Source organism: Diceros bicornis, chromosome 4 (genome assembly GCF_020826845.1).
Source record: "Diceros bicornis minor isolate mBicDic1 chromosome 4, mDicBic1.mat.cur, whole genome shotgun sequence".
Taxonomy (NCBI): Eukaryota; Metazoa; Chordata; class Mammalia; order Perissodactyla; family Rhinocerotidae; genus Diceros; species Diceros bicornis.
Window position 1 is genome coordinate 45402470 of NC_080743.1, and position 13698 is coordinate 45416167.

The window sequence follows — 13698 nt, forward strand, 5'->3', positions numbered from 1 at the left end:
AATAATTTAAAGCAGCAGTTATCTTTCTGTGACCAGTTAACAATAGCTGACGTTTATTAAGTCTCCCTATTATATTTTAAATATTCTGCTAAAGACTTGACATATATTATCATCTCATTTAATCTCTTCACAACATTTCTAAGTAGATACTATCCCACTTTCGGGAGAGGATGTGATTCAAAGAGATTAAGAGACTGAAATTCAAATCCAGGTCAGTCCAACTCTAGAGCCAATATCTTTCCATTTTGCTATAGTACCTCATAATAATCTTAAAAACTAAGAACACTTCTTTAGTATCATTTTATTCAAAAGGAGTTTTGTAAATGTTTACTAATTGCCTGGCATGTACCATTTATTTTGCTAGACTCTGTATAGTATAGAAAAGGAAAGCAAGACAGTTTGCCCAAAGAAAACTTTGTAGTCTTTGGGGATAGAGTGATATCTATAGAACTAATTATCAACGGCAGTTATATTTTAGGTGCTGTGATAAATGTTCGAAGTATGGTAAAGTATGGGAGGCGTACAGAGGATTCTTGAGACTCTTAAGTACTGAGGAATACTTCTTGGAAAGAAACAGAAGAACCTAACCTTAAAAGATAGGAGGGATTTAATCCTTGTTTAGATAGACAAGGATTTAGATGAGGAGAGAGGCACAACTTTGAAGGACAGTGCAAGTCAAGGCTCAGAAGCACAGTCTTTTTTTTTTTTTTTAAAGATTTTATTTATCTATTTTTTCCCCCCCAAAGCCCCAGTAGATAGTTGTATGTCATAGCTGCACATCCTTCTAGTTGCTGTATGTGGGACACGGCCTCAGCATGGCCGGAGAAGCAGTGCGTTGGTGCGCGCCCGGGATCCGAACCCGGACCGCCAGCAGCAGAGTGCGCGCACTTAACCGCTAAGCCACGGGGCCAGCCCAGCACAGTCTTTAATACACTCAGTAAACTAATGGAGGAGGTAAAGATTTTTGTAGACACCCAGCAGACATGCTGGCAGAGATTTGACTCCTGAAGTGTATAAAATTTGAGCAGTATAAACTGGCCTGGGCCTTGCTGATAAGTGGAATATGGATATCATCTAGTGAAAGATTTCTTCCTTGCCTGTCTGGAATTACCCACCTGACGTTCACAAAGAGCTGCAGTTGTTAAATATTCAATTTGAAGTTCTTATGTATGTAATTATCAAGGAAATCATTTCAAGAGCTAGTTATGACTAGATGCAATGTTGAAATGTGTGGGGTCTTATTAAAAGATTCTTTAATAAGCTAAAAACTTGAGTTGTATAAATTTTGTAGATTTCTTTTTCTAATACATTTTCTAAAGTTTCTTACTAAAATTTGGTATATGAAAATTAACAAAATTAAGCAGTTTCTGGGGAACAATGGGCTATATTACTTTCTCAGTTTGATTTTTAAACTTTCAGTAGAGATAGTAGTAATGTAAAAGTGAAATTTTGAATGTTGCAAAGATTGGATATTTTTATTTCCCCTTTTGGAGAGGTGAGAGGATTAGGAGAATGGGAAGAAACTGAAATCTAGGAAAATTTTTCTTTCATTGATACTTAGAGATTTTAAATTCCCTTTTTTAGGTTGGTTAGAAACATAATACAGTGGATTCCATGAAATTAACATTATTGGGATATTTAAATTTATGAAGGAGTGGAGTTGTGTATAAGGCTTGAGTTACTTTCCCTTTAAAATATACGTGGAGTTATACCCTTTAGTGCAAACACTATCAGATGAATGCTTTGTACCGTGAAACTATTACTTTATGGAAAAGGAAAACTTTTTTTAAGCAGCAGTTAAGTTGGTTTTTCAAATAAAACCTCCATATCAGTGGTTCTCAATTAGGCAGGGGATGGCATGTCTCCCCTCCATGGGATAGTCCTGCTTTCGGCTTTCTTTCCCCACCCTTATCTTGAGAATGATTGACTAAACCACTGTTATTGCAAGTGTCGTCCCTCATTTGTATCACAGTAAAAATATTTTTGTAGTCACTAGCTGTTTAGCCATTTCTCTTTCCCCTTTTGCTTGTGTCACTGATTTTGTTTACCTCTATTAAATTTTTTTTAAACTTCATTTATTTATTTTTTTAAAATAATTTTATTTATTTATTTTCCCCCAAAGCCCCAGCAGATAGTTGTATGTCATAGCTGCATGTCCTTCTGGTTGCTGTATGTGGGATGCGGCCTCAGCATGGCCGGAGAAGCGGCCCATCGGTGCGCGCCCAGGATCTGAACCCAGGCCGCCAGCATCGGAGCGCGCGCACTTAACCGCTAAGCCACGGGGCCGGCCCTACCTCTATTAAATTTCATCTTATTAGTTTTGACCCAGTTTTGAAGCTGGATGATAAAATTTTGACTTTTAAAGTTATTATTTATCATTTTATTTATCCCTCCTAACTTTGTGACAACTGAAGCTTTCACAAGCAAAGCTTTGACTCAATTCTTGGTTAAAAATCATTTCTAAAAGTACTAGGCCAAGTCCATGTGACACTAAAGATAATCCTCCCAAATTTTAATACCTGTTACTACGGCATAGTATAGTTGATTGTCTAGTTCCAGCTCCACCCCTTTATAGGTACATGACCTTGAACCAGGCACTTATACTCTCTGAACCTGTTCCCTCATTTACAATGGGGATAATAGTCTCTTCTCTGCCTATTTTAACAAGCTATTTTAAGATCAAAAGAGAGACAGGTTATGACAGTTTTGTAATCAGTAAAATAGTATTCATTTATTTACATTCCTAGCATGTGCCAGATCTCAGTCCTAGGTATATAGCAGTGAACAAACATAACGAGTTCTTATGCTCTATGCCAGGGGTTGGCAAATCTGGTCCACTGCCTGTTTTTATATAGCCTACAAACTAATGTTTTTTGAATGATTGGAAAAAGTCAAAAGAAGAAGAATATTTCATGATGTGAAAATTACATAAAATACAAATTTCAGCATCTAAAATAATGTGTTAATTAACTCAGTAGGTGTAGTCCTTTCACAGTGTAGTATAGGTATATGTATACATACATCAAATCATCAATTGTACACTTTAAGTATCTTGCAACTTTATTTGTCAATTATACCTCAATTAAAAAAACAAAATAAAGTCTCACTAGAACACAATCATGCTCATTTGTTTACAGTTGAAACAGAGACCATGTGGCCCACACAACCCTAAAGTATTCACAGTCTGGCCTTTTGCATTAGCAGTTTGCCGACCCCTGCCCTATGCTCTTGGAATTCTTTTTTGGAGTTTTGAGCGATAAACATAAGTATATGTTCAGTGGTGGCAAATTCCTTGAAAAAAATAAAGCAGGTAAAGGAGCTAGAATTGTGAAGGATGTGGAGTGTACAATAGCTAATTTATAGGAGTCAGGAAGTCAGAGTACTTTAGTAGGTGATGTTTGAACAGAGACTTGAGTGAAGAGGAAAGTGAACCCTTTGATAGAAGAGCATTTCTGGCAAAAGGAACAAAAAATGCAATAGTCCGGAGGCAGGAGTGTAGCTGTAGGTCTATGAGCTAAGCAGTAAGAGATGGGGAGATGTTGGGGGGCGGGGCGGGTACCAAATTGTGAAGGGCCTTGGAGACCATGGAGCTGACTTTAGATTTTATAGTTACTATGTAAATGTTCATTATGATTTCTACTGTTGCTTCAAGGTATTTTTATGGTATTGTTAGAGTGATAAATCAACTTAACACTGGCAAGTCTATCTTTAAAGATTGTCAAATGTTTATCTAATACTAAGTAATTCCACCTTTGTTAGTAACTCGCAGAAAATAACATGGGGATTGTGTACCGTGACAATGTTTTAGGATCCCACAATGGCATCTAATGATGACTACATTCTTTTTAACCACTTATTTAAAATTTCACCCTTGCCCTTGCATATGTATCTTCAGATCTCTCCACTTTCATTTTAAAAACTGGGAGATGTTTTGGTTTCTTTTTCTTTCTTTTTTTTTTGTGAGGAAGATCAGCCCTGAGCTAACATCCGTGCTAATCCTCCTCTTTTTGCTGAGGAAGACCGGCTCTGAGCTAACATCTATTGCCAATCCTCCTCCTTTTTTTTTTTTTTCTCCCTCAAAGCCCCAGTAGATAGTTGTATGTCAGAGTTGCACATCCTTCTAGTTGCTGTATGTGGGACGCGGCCTCAGCATGGCCGGACAAGCGGTGTGTCGGTGCGCGCCCGGGGCGCTCGCACTTAACCGCTAAGCCACGGGGCGGGCCCCTGGTTTCTTTAATTGGACGTTTCTCCTGTTCTTGATATTCTCAGATGTAGTGGTCTCACTTAGTAGTTTTTTCAGCATTTGAACCTGAATTCAAATACTACTACTTGATGTTCCTTCCTCTCTGACTTTTGTACGCTGCGTTTTTTTACCTTTGGAAAACAAAAGCAAGCTTTTAGTTTACTTTTCTCTTTCAGTATAATCCCCTCATTTAACCAATTAATCAGCCTATATTTTCAAGCTAAGGCACTATGCAGATATGAAGTGAATAAGGCAAAGCTCTTGATCAAGGAGCGTATGCAAAGTGTAACTTTGAAAAGCCTTCCTTGTTGTCTTTCGTGTTTTGACAACCTCACTTCATTCCATCCTTTAGCTTCCTTGACCTGTAGCTTCCTTGACCTGGTTCTCTCAATTTTGATGTCCCTCAGTAGCCTTTATCTTTGTTTATGTCCCCTTTCATCTTTTAAAAAAATTTACTTGTTGGGTAGAGGATGTTGGCGTGCTCCTTTTTTGATTTGTAAAAAATTAGAAAATCCTCTTTTTCATACAAATAATTTGTATTCCTTGTACAACTTTTTGAACAGAGATAAGGCAAAAAAGGGAAGAAAAATATCTTTTGTATTACCACTACCAGACATAGTCTCAGTTACAATTTAGTAGCTATACCTATATGTAAATATATATACTTTTAATAAAACAGGAATACAATTTGTGAACACTTTTCACTCAACAGCATATGATAAACGTCAACCCATGTCAAAAGAGCACTTCTCAAACATTTTTGCCCTCAGGACCCCTTAAACTCTTAGAAATCGAGTTTTTATTTATGTGGCTTAAATCTGTTGTATTAGATATAAAAACTTAGAGATTTTTAAAACATTAATTCATTTAAAAATACAATAAATCTATTGCAGGTTAACATAAATGATTAGTATTTTGTTTAAAGGAAAAAAACCTTTATTTTCCAAAACACAAAATATTAGCAGAAAAAGTAGCATTGTTTTACATTTTGCAAATCTTTTTAATATCTACATTCAGTTTGTTGTGCTGTGTTATCTTAGTTTGTACATATTGTTCCCTCTGCCTGGAATGCCCTCCTTGGTATCTGCTCCTCCTCCAGTCCAGCTCCAACATCAATGCCTTTGAAGACCACCCCACTCCCTCCTTATATACATATGTAGAGTTGATTACACCTTCCTTTGTGCCCCACTGTGCCTTTTAGTACTTGCTTGCTATATTACTATCTAGGTGTCAAGTCCTTGAGGAGAGTGACAATATATTATTCAGTATTTAATCTTCATCTACTGGTACTTCTCTTCCTAGGTGCTCAGTAAATGTTTGCTGAGTGGATGAACTATTACTTTTTTATATGCAGTGTCAGTTCATCCATTATCCAAATGACTGTTCTTTCAATTAGGCCAATTCCATCAGATTTTGTAACTTTTGAAAATTTGGGAATAACTTCAGAAATGTTAGTAACTTGAATTTTCAGTTTGGTAATTTTTACTATTATACATTCGAACATTATGTTACGTAAGTGGTATGTAAAATATGGCTGTGGCTTTATTTCTTTTAGGGAAGATGGTTTTTTGGTAGTATATGAATATGTTTTTAAACTACATACACTTAAATTTGCTTGACTGAGGGGAATTTCACAATTATGTAAGGATTATGGAAAATGCACCTTGACAGAAAGTGGGATAGATCATAGCCACTCAGCACATTTGCTACACATAGACCAAAAAAAAAAAATTTTGCTATTCAAAATAGATATACTAATTTCTTTTTTTCTTTTTTTTTCCTTTTTTTTGGTGAGGAAGATCAGCCCTGAGCTAACATCCATGCTAATCCTCCTCTTTTTGCTAGGGAGACCAGCTCTGAGCTAATATCTATTGCCAATCCTCCTCCTTTTTTTGTCCCCAAAGCCCCAGTAGATAGTTTTATGTCATAGTTGCACATCCTTCTAGTTGCTGTATGTGGGACACGGCCTCAGCATGGCCGGAGAAGCGGTGCGTTGGGATCCAAACCCGGGCCACCAGTAGCGGAGCGCACGCACTTAACTGCTAAGCCACGGGGCTGGCCCTACTAATTTCTTAAATAAGTGATTGACACCAACAGTTAATGAGTACAGAAATATGATTAAGTTACATGCCAAGGCAAATATACACAAAAATCTATATTGGAATTATTAGTCCTGTGTAGTATAATTTTCATGAGTTGAGCAGCATTTCTTACTTCTTAATTAGAACTCTTCTTTTTACTGTTGTTGTTCAGTTAATATAAGAGCTTTATGGATTATTTCCTCTTTTTTTTATATATAATTTTTATTTATTTATTTTTTTCCCCCCAAAGCCCCAGTAGATAGTTGAATGTCGTAGCTGCACATCCTTCTAGTTGCTGTATGTGAGACGCGGCCTCAGCATGGCCGGACAAGCGGTGTGTCCATGCGCGCCCGGGATCCGAACCCGGGCCGCCAGCAGTGGAGCGTGCGCACTTAACCGCTAAGCCGCGGGCCGGCCCCTCGATTATTTCCTCTTAATCTCCACCAGTTTTCATCCCAGAAAAATAATATGTTATCTATGATTACCCTGTCATGGCAGGGTTCGCAAACTTTATGTGAATAGAAGTATTCTAAGGTGTTCATAGTGTGGCTTCCTCACCCCTGCTTCCAGATAGTCCGCATACAGGTTTTATTTTCTAAGTCTTAAAAAGTCATGTAGAGTGTTATAGCTGAAAGAAATTTTTCCAGATTTCTAATCTCTTTTAGGAATTGGATTATAATGAGGAAACTCAGGACCAAAAAAGGTTAGTAATGTTTCCAGAATCATAAATCTGGTTAGTTAATGGACCAGCAGAGCCAGTAATTAGAATCCAGGTTTTCCATTCTACTGGCTCCATTAATCAGTAGGCCTTTCGTGATTGAAAAGATGTTTGGCCATGGAGCACCTTTTCTTTTATTCTTTTTAGAATAAGAGTGAAATCACTTAAAATCTTCTGTATGAACCTAGGGATGCTGATGTTGTAAAGTATTTCTGTATTTTTCTGGTTCTCTTGTCAGTTTCAGTTTTATTTTCAAAAGACTTTCGAAAGTCTTTTTTTTCTTTTTAAGAATAGTTTGACTTTGATGGTGACCTTAATTTGATTGGGTCAACAAGAACTTAAAATAGTTTGAAGGAAACAAAAAGTCAACAGAGGATGCCTGTCTGGAAAGTAGGGCTCAGTTTATTGTTAGATATATTATGTTTCTCTTTGCTCCTCATCAGTGAATTGAATCTTCTTCATACTCATCACATCAGATATTAGGGAATTTTCAACATCTTTTCTCTCATGGTGTGTTAGAGTTGTACTGAGAAACCCACTTGAAGTCAGTACTATTATTGCTAACATCATTATTACGTATATATAAATATTGCCAAATGATATTCCAAATTGTTTTTTCTTTTAAATAGGTTTGTACATTCTTTGTATTTCACATTTTATATGGCAGATTAATTATATGGCAGACTGAGCATGTGGTTTTACCTCACCTTTTATGTCAAACCTTTTAAAACAAAAAAGTAGAAAAAAATGGAGTGGGAAGAGAAATAAATTAGTGACAGTTTAAAAAATGAGTGTGCCATCAGTGGACCAAAACTTTTTAGCGATTCTTGATAGAGAGAAAGCAGAATGGTTCAAATATATTAAAAAAAATAAAATCAGAGGAAACTGTAACCCAAAGTTTATTGAAGAAAACTGTTATGGAAGTAGGAGCCATTCTGGAGGAGCTCCATTTAAGGAGCAGGAAGTGAAGGACTCAGAACAGTCTTGGAGTAGATTAATTGGAGAATTGTTTTCTAAGCTAACTGGACCGCTTGCCTCCTCCTTTCTCTCCCATTTGGGCTAAGCTGCAGACAAATAGCGTTTGTCCTCAGAATATGGCATTGAGAATGAACACTGAGAGCAGAGAGGCAGGGCAGTGCCTCAGGTATCCTGTGGCCCTTAAGAGGCTCACTCAGAAGATAATCTGCTCACACACCCTCAGCAGCAGCAGCAAGTCCATTCTTTCCCTGCCCTGCAATCACTGGAGACAAACTATAGGTAAACAGAACAGGCAAGCTAAATTAAATCCAAAGAGGAGCACCAAACCTTTGTGGAAAACTGGTACCATGAAAGAAAAGCACCAAACTCAACAAACAGTAGATCTGAATTATTAGGAAACAGTCAATAGAACAAGACTTTAAAATAAGTATAGTTAATATGCTCAAGGAGACTTGAGAGATTATTGCACATGCAAAAAAGAAAAGTCTAAGAAATTAAAAATAGAACAGTTAAAATAATTGAGTAGCAAAATGGGCATAGCTGAAGAGCATATTAGTGAATTGAAGAATGGAGCTGAGGAATTCTCCCCACACAAAGCATAAGATGACAAAAAAGATAAAAGATAAGAGAAAAAAATGAGATACACAGGTTAGATCCTAACATTTCAACATCCGTCTGTGTAGGAGATCCAGAAAAGAGGAATGGCGGGGTACGGGGCAGGAGAGGGAATTAGAATGAGTAACAGAAGAAATATTTTCCATAGCATTCTTTAGGACCTGTAGAACAGTGTTGAATAGTTTAGGTGATAAGAGTCATCTTGGCCTTGCTTTTAAAATTAGTGACACTGCTTATGTTTCATCATTATTAGGTATGCTGTAGAATTTTGGTAGATAACCCTTTATCAAGTTGAGGAAGTTTATTCAGTTCCTGCCAAAAACCAGTAGTTTTGTTGTTGTTTTATGATATTTGAATGGGTGTTGAATTTCCTTTTTTTCCAGAATGAGTTAAGATGATCACAAAGTTTTGCTCCTTTAATTTGTGATTTATTAGTATTGAATCATCCTTGCACTGGGATAAACACTATAAACACAAATTGGTACACTACCAATTTGCTAATATTTTATTTAGTTTTTCTTAAATGTTCATAAATGAAATAGGATCATAGCTTTCTCTTTTTCTGGCTAGTATATTTTGAACAAAACTGATTATTCAACTTTTTAAAAAGAAAAATTCAAAATTAATCAAAGCAGCACGTATATCACCAAATCAGTACAAACCTATATTGATATGAAAGCTTTGGGATGTTTTGTGAAAAGAAAATCTGAAGACTCTTAAATAGTAAAGGTTTAAACAGGAAATTTTATTTCACAGGATGGGGTACAAATTTTGTAATCTGTTAATTTCTTCTCTTTTTGTATGTTACTCTTAATAATTCTCTTACTGTAAATTTTATTTCTCTTTAGGTACGCATAGCTGCTAAATTCATCACTCATGCACCCCCAGGAGAATTTAATGAAGTGTTCAACGGTGAGTGAAGATTAATATTTAGTTATTTTAAGCTCTTCTTAATTACATGTAAGCACTTACTGAGTGCTAGCTATCTCTTTTAATCCTTACAACATTATACCTATAGCTAAAGAAATCAAGATTCAAAGGTTAAAATAACTTATCTAACATCACCCAGCTAGTAAGTATGAGAGCAAGGATTCAAACCCAGGTCTGAGGAAAAAGCATGCTCTTAATCCATAAATTGGGACACCTATCTTACGTGAGAAAAGATTTAAAGTAGTTCAAGATCAACAGTTGTAGATACAATACTAAATTGTTTTCATAATTTTATATCTATTATTATAAATTATAGCTTAAATTTCTTCAGTGCTTTCACTCAGGAAGACCCATAGTAGAGGACACTTTCTAGAGCCATTGGAACTGAACTGACAGCATCTGGGAACCTTGTTAAATATACAGATTCCAGTGTCATCATCCTCTTAAGATTCTCTTTCATTAGATCTGGAGTAGAATTGATAATGTGTTTTATCAAGTTCTCCCAATGATTCTGAGTCACAGTTTGGGAACCACTATTCCAGTACATTTACAACCTTCCATACTATTCGATGTGTTAACATGACTTAGAGAATGAAAAATGTAGATGAGGCATCTTAAACTTCATGGTAATATCAATCATCATAATCCCATTTTAAGTTGTTAACTTAATTCTTAAAGTTTCGCTTAAGTAAAATCATAATCTTTGTGCATCTTGCTTCAGTTTAGCAAACATTTATTTTGAAATTCTAGTTTCACATTAGAAGGTTACCTACTTAGAGGATATTCATCGGTACCTGGCCCGGAGCCCCACACATCAGAGAACAATCAGTAATCTCCATTGGTAAAATTAATGATGCAGAGGAAAAGTAACTAGGAGAATGTATAAACATTTACTATAAGGAGTAAATAATACAATAGAAGTAAATCAAGACATTCTTCCTTTAGACTGTCTAACATCAAGAGAAACAAATGCAGCCTTTCTTTTCCCTAGTCTGTCTTCCATGTAAGAAGTGTAAGACCAAATGTAAATTTTCAACAACTGAGCTTTTAGAAGATTCTCCTTCGACTTGAACTTTATCCAGCTGATTAGCTTAGATAAATTCTTGACTTAACAAAAATTAATGGCCTTGGTAGTTAGAGGAATCTTGTTTTATTTCTGACAATTGAAAGTACTTTATAAGAATATCATGAGAATAATTGATACCAAAGCATTCGATTAAGAATTGGCAAGCTACTTGTGGCTTGAGGGCTGGTGTTTATTGGCATGCTACACATTGGCCTCTGCCAGCCCCTTCTTTCAGAAGCTCGAAGTGTCAATGGCCTTCGGCTTATAATTAGCTTTCCTTCTTGGAGCTAATGCTTGGTAGTTTCTTAGTAACGAGGACCCTCCTCTTCCAAAAGAAAAGTGACTAGACTCTTGACACACAGCTTTTTAAAAAGATTGTAGGCACCCACATTCAATTCTCCAAAGAAAAATATGTTCAGCAGTTTCACTGCTGCTGACTGAATTGTGCCCAGCTTTCTTGATCTGATGTTATAGAAAAGCCTGCAAATCTTAATCTGGTTTTAGAGGATTCTTTCGATACAAAATTCGCAGTCCTAACTGTAACCTTCTGTAAACCATGTTGTTCATTTGCTGTGAAATTCCCTGAGAATTTATTGTTGGATTATTGTACCACAAATAATTGTATGCAAATCTATGAACATTAGCATCTGTTCATTTGCATTTTTAGAATTTTCTACACATACATTGTATCCAAAGACTAACCTTGCAGAGCCTGATTTTTAAAAAATCTAATCTAGAAATCTGCTAAAATTTCTCAAGTTTGTCCTCTACTGAACATTTTAATTTTAACGTCTTTTAACATTTTTTTCCTCCTCAGATGTTCGGCTACTACTTAATAATGACAATCTCCTCAGGGAAGGGGCAGCACAGTAAGTATCTTTGTAAATCCACTTACGTGTTATTATAATACTGGGTAAACTATGTTACTAGTAACCAGTACCCTGAAAACCAAATTTTAAGTTCTTCAAAATAAAGCAGTTGGTTTTAGCAGTTTTAGTTGTTGTTTTCTTGAAGAAAACATGTTTCCTTAAAATGTTGTTTACTTCCTTAAAGCTTGTTATATATGGTCTTATTTATTTTTATTTTTGCCCAGATTTTCCCTATTAAAGCAGAGTTTAATGTTAGTTGTTCGGTTTTCTTCTGTAGTTCTTTTAGTTCATGTTGGATTTTTAAAAAACTGCTAGTTATAGAAAGATTAGGCTGCTATTGAGGAACGATAATATTTCTCAAATTGTCAAAGAATAGCAGATATTCATAAAGTGCCTTAATAGTTAGAGTTAACCATAGGATAATAGCATGATTATTCTACCCAGTCATTGACTCCTTATCATGGTCAGGCTAATTAATCTTTCTCAAATACCATTTTTATTTTGTCCTTGTCCTCAAAAGCATTAGTGGTGTTTTTTGTTTTTGCTTTTAGTCTTCAAATCTGAGCACTGTGTAGCTTTCAAGGCCCATTGTTATCTGGCTTGATCACTACTCCCTCTCCTTTACTCTTTAATAGAAAGTTCTATTTCAATTACTATCTCTTCAACTGGCCCAGAGTTCCTCTGTAAAGAGGAAACCAGAGTTGGATAATGACTAGGAAAGGGTGGGGTGGGGAGAGGGGACAAAGATTTTGATGTGGAAGAACAAATATTTATCATAAAGGCATTTGGTATGATATATAATTGGTTTAGATTTTAGCTATAGAAAACTATTTTAAGAGCTGCTTTCTGAGAAATAATCATTTTCTCCTGCCCTGTCCATGCTGCTTTTTTGGAACTCATTTTGGGACCAGATTCTGCAAACCTTAAATTTGCACAACATCTCTCTAATTGTTATCATGAATGATACTCTAATTATACATTGATTTAAAAAATTGTACATTGATATAGGCACAGGCTAAAGATACATTCTAATGCTGATTTTTCTTAGATGCATAGACTCTGCCATAGAGAAACACATTTATGATTTGCTAGTTCAACCCCTGTCTACCGTCTGCTCTTTCACTGAAAGAATCTCATCTACATTCTGTTAATAGATGGTTATCCAATCAGAATGCTTCTAATAATAAGGAATTCACTTTCTCACAAGGCGAGTTCTTCAATTTGCCTGCCATATTGGTCTTAGTTTTATCCTTGAGAGCAACCCAAAATAAATCTATATGTACTTCACTTGATAATGTACTGCTGAAGGGGAATAGGAGTGGAATGCCAAGACCCAAAGGTGATTGCATCCTAAGCCTATTGTTCCATTTCCAATTAGGACACCGGAATTTGGTATGTAGTTCAAATGCTTCAGTTGCTTTCATTGCACTGACAATAAAGCTTTGTGTTTATAAATATTTGGGTTCTTATAGACTCTAGATTCTTGAAGAACCTTCTTGCTAAAGGAGAATGGTCTTATGCTCAAATATTTGATTTTCCATAGGGATGAAGAGTTCGGTTTTATTTCTAATGACTTGGCTTAATGAGGTGCTTTAGTTCTTTGGCCATATTCCTCATAGTAAGCGCTCAGTACATATTGTATCAATAATCATCATCCTCATCATTATTGCCTTCTATATAAAATGATGGAGGCCTGAACTGCCTAGGATTTACCCTCTTTTCTAGATTTCCACCTATGCTTGTGACCACCGGAACCATTCTGTGATAATTCCCAGCACTTCTGGACTAAGTAGGGGTTGTAGGCCCTGTTAAAGAGTAGATTTTATTCTCAGAGAGACAGGAAATTATTATTAGAGTGTTTTGAGCAGAGAATGACATGATGAGACTTATATTTTAGAATTATCATTGGCAGCTATGCAGCGGGCCAAAGATTGAAGTAAGATGAGTACTTACTTAGCAGATGATTAGAGTAGTTCAGAGGTAAATGGTGGTAGTTTGGACTAGAGTGGTAGTAGTAGGGGTAGTGAGAAGGAGTCAGATTCCGAATATGTACTCAAGGTGCAACCTACAAGATTTACTGATGGATTGGATGTGAAGTGTGAGAGAAAAAAGAATTAAGGATGATCCCAAGTTTTTGGCCTCTGCAGTTGGTAGAATGGAGATACCGTTTGCTTGAGGTGGGATTAAATGGTAACAAA

General features: G+C 36.0%; 1 protein-coding gene across 1 annotated transcript in view; it reads left to right on the forward strand.

Annotated features, from left to right (window-relative positions):
• The window catches only part of CAPZA1 (capping actin protein of muscle Z-line subunit alpha 1), a 49914-nt gene that overhangs the window by 15849 nt on the left and 20367 nt on the right, over window positions 1-13698 (forward strand). Inside the window, exons 2-3 of the mRNA XM_058538812.1 lie at window positions 9484-9547; window positions 11449-11500. Coding sequence (XP_058394795.1) covers window positions 9484-9547; window positions 11449-11500 — 116 coding nt within the window. The remainder of the gene's footprint in view (window positions 1-9483; window positions 9548-11448; window positions 11501-13698) is intronic.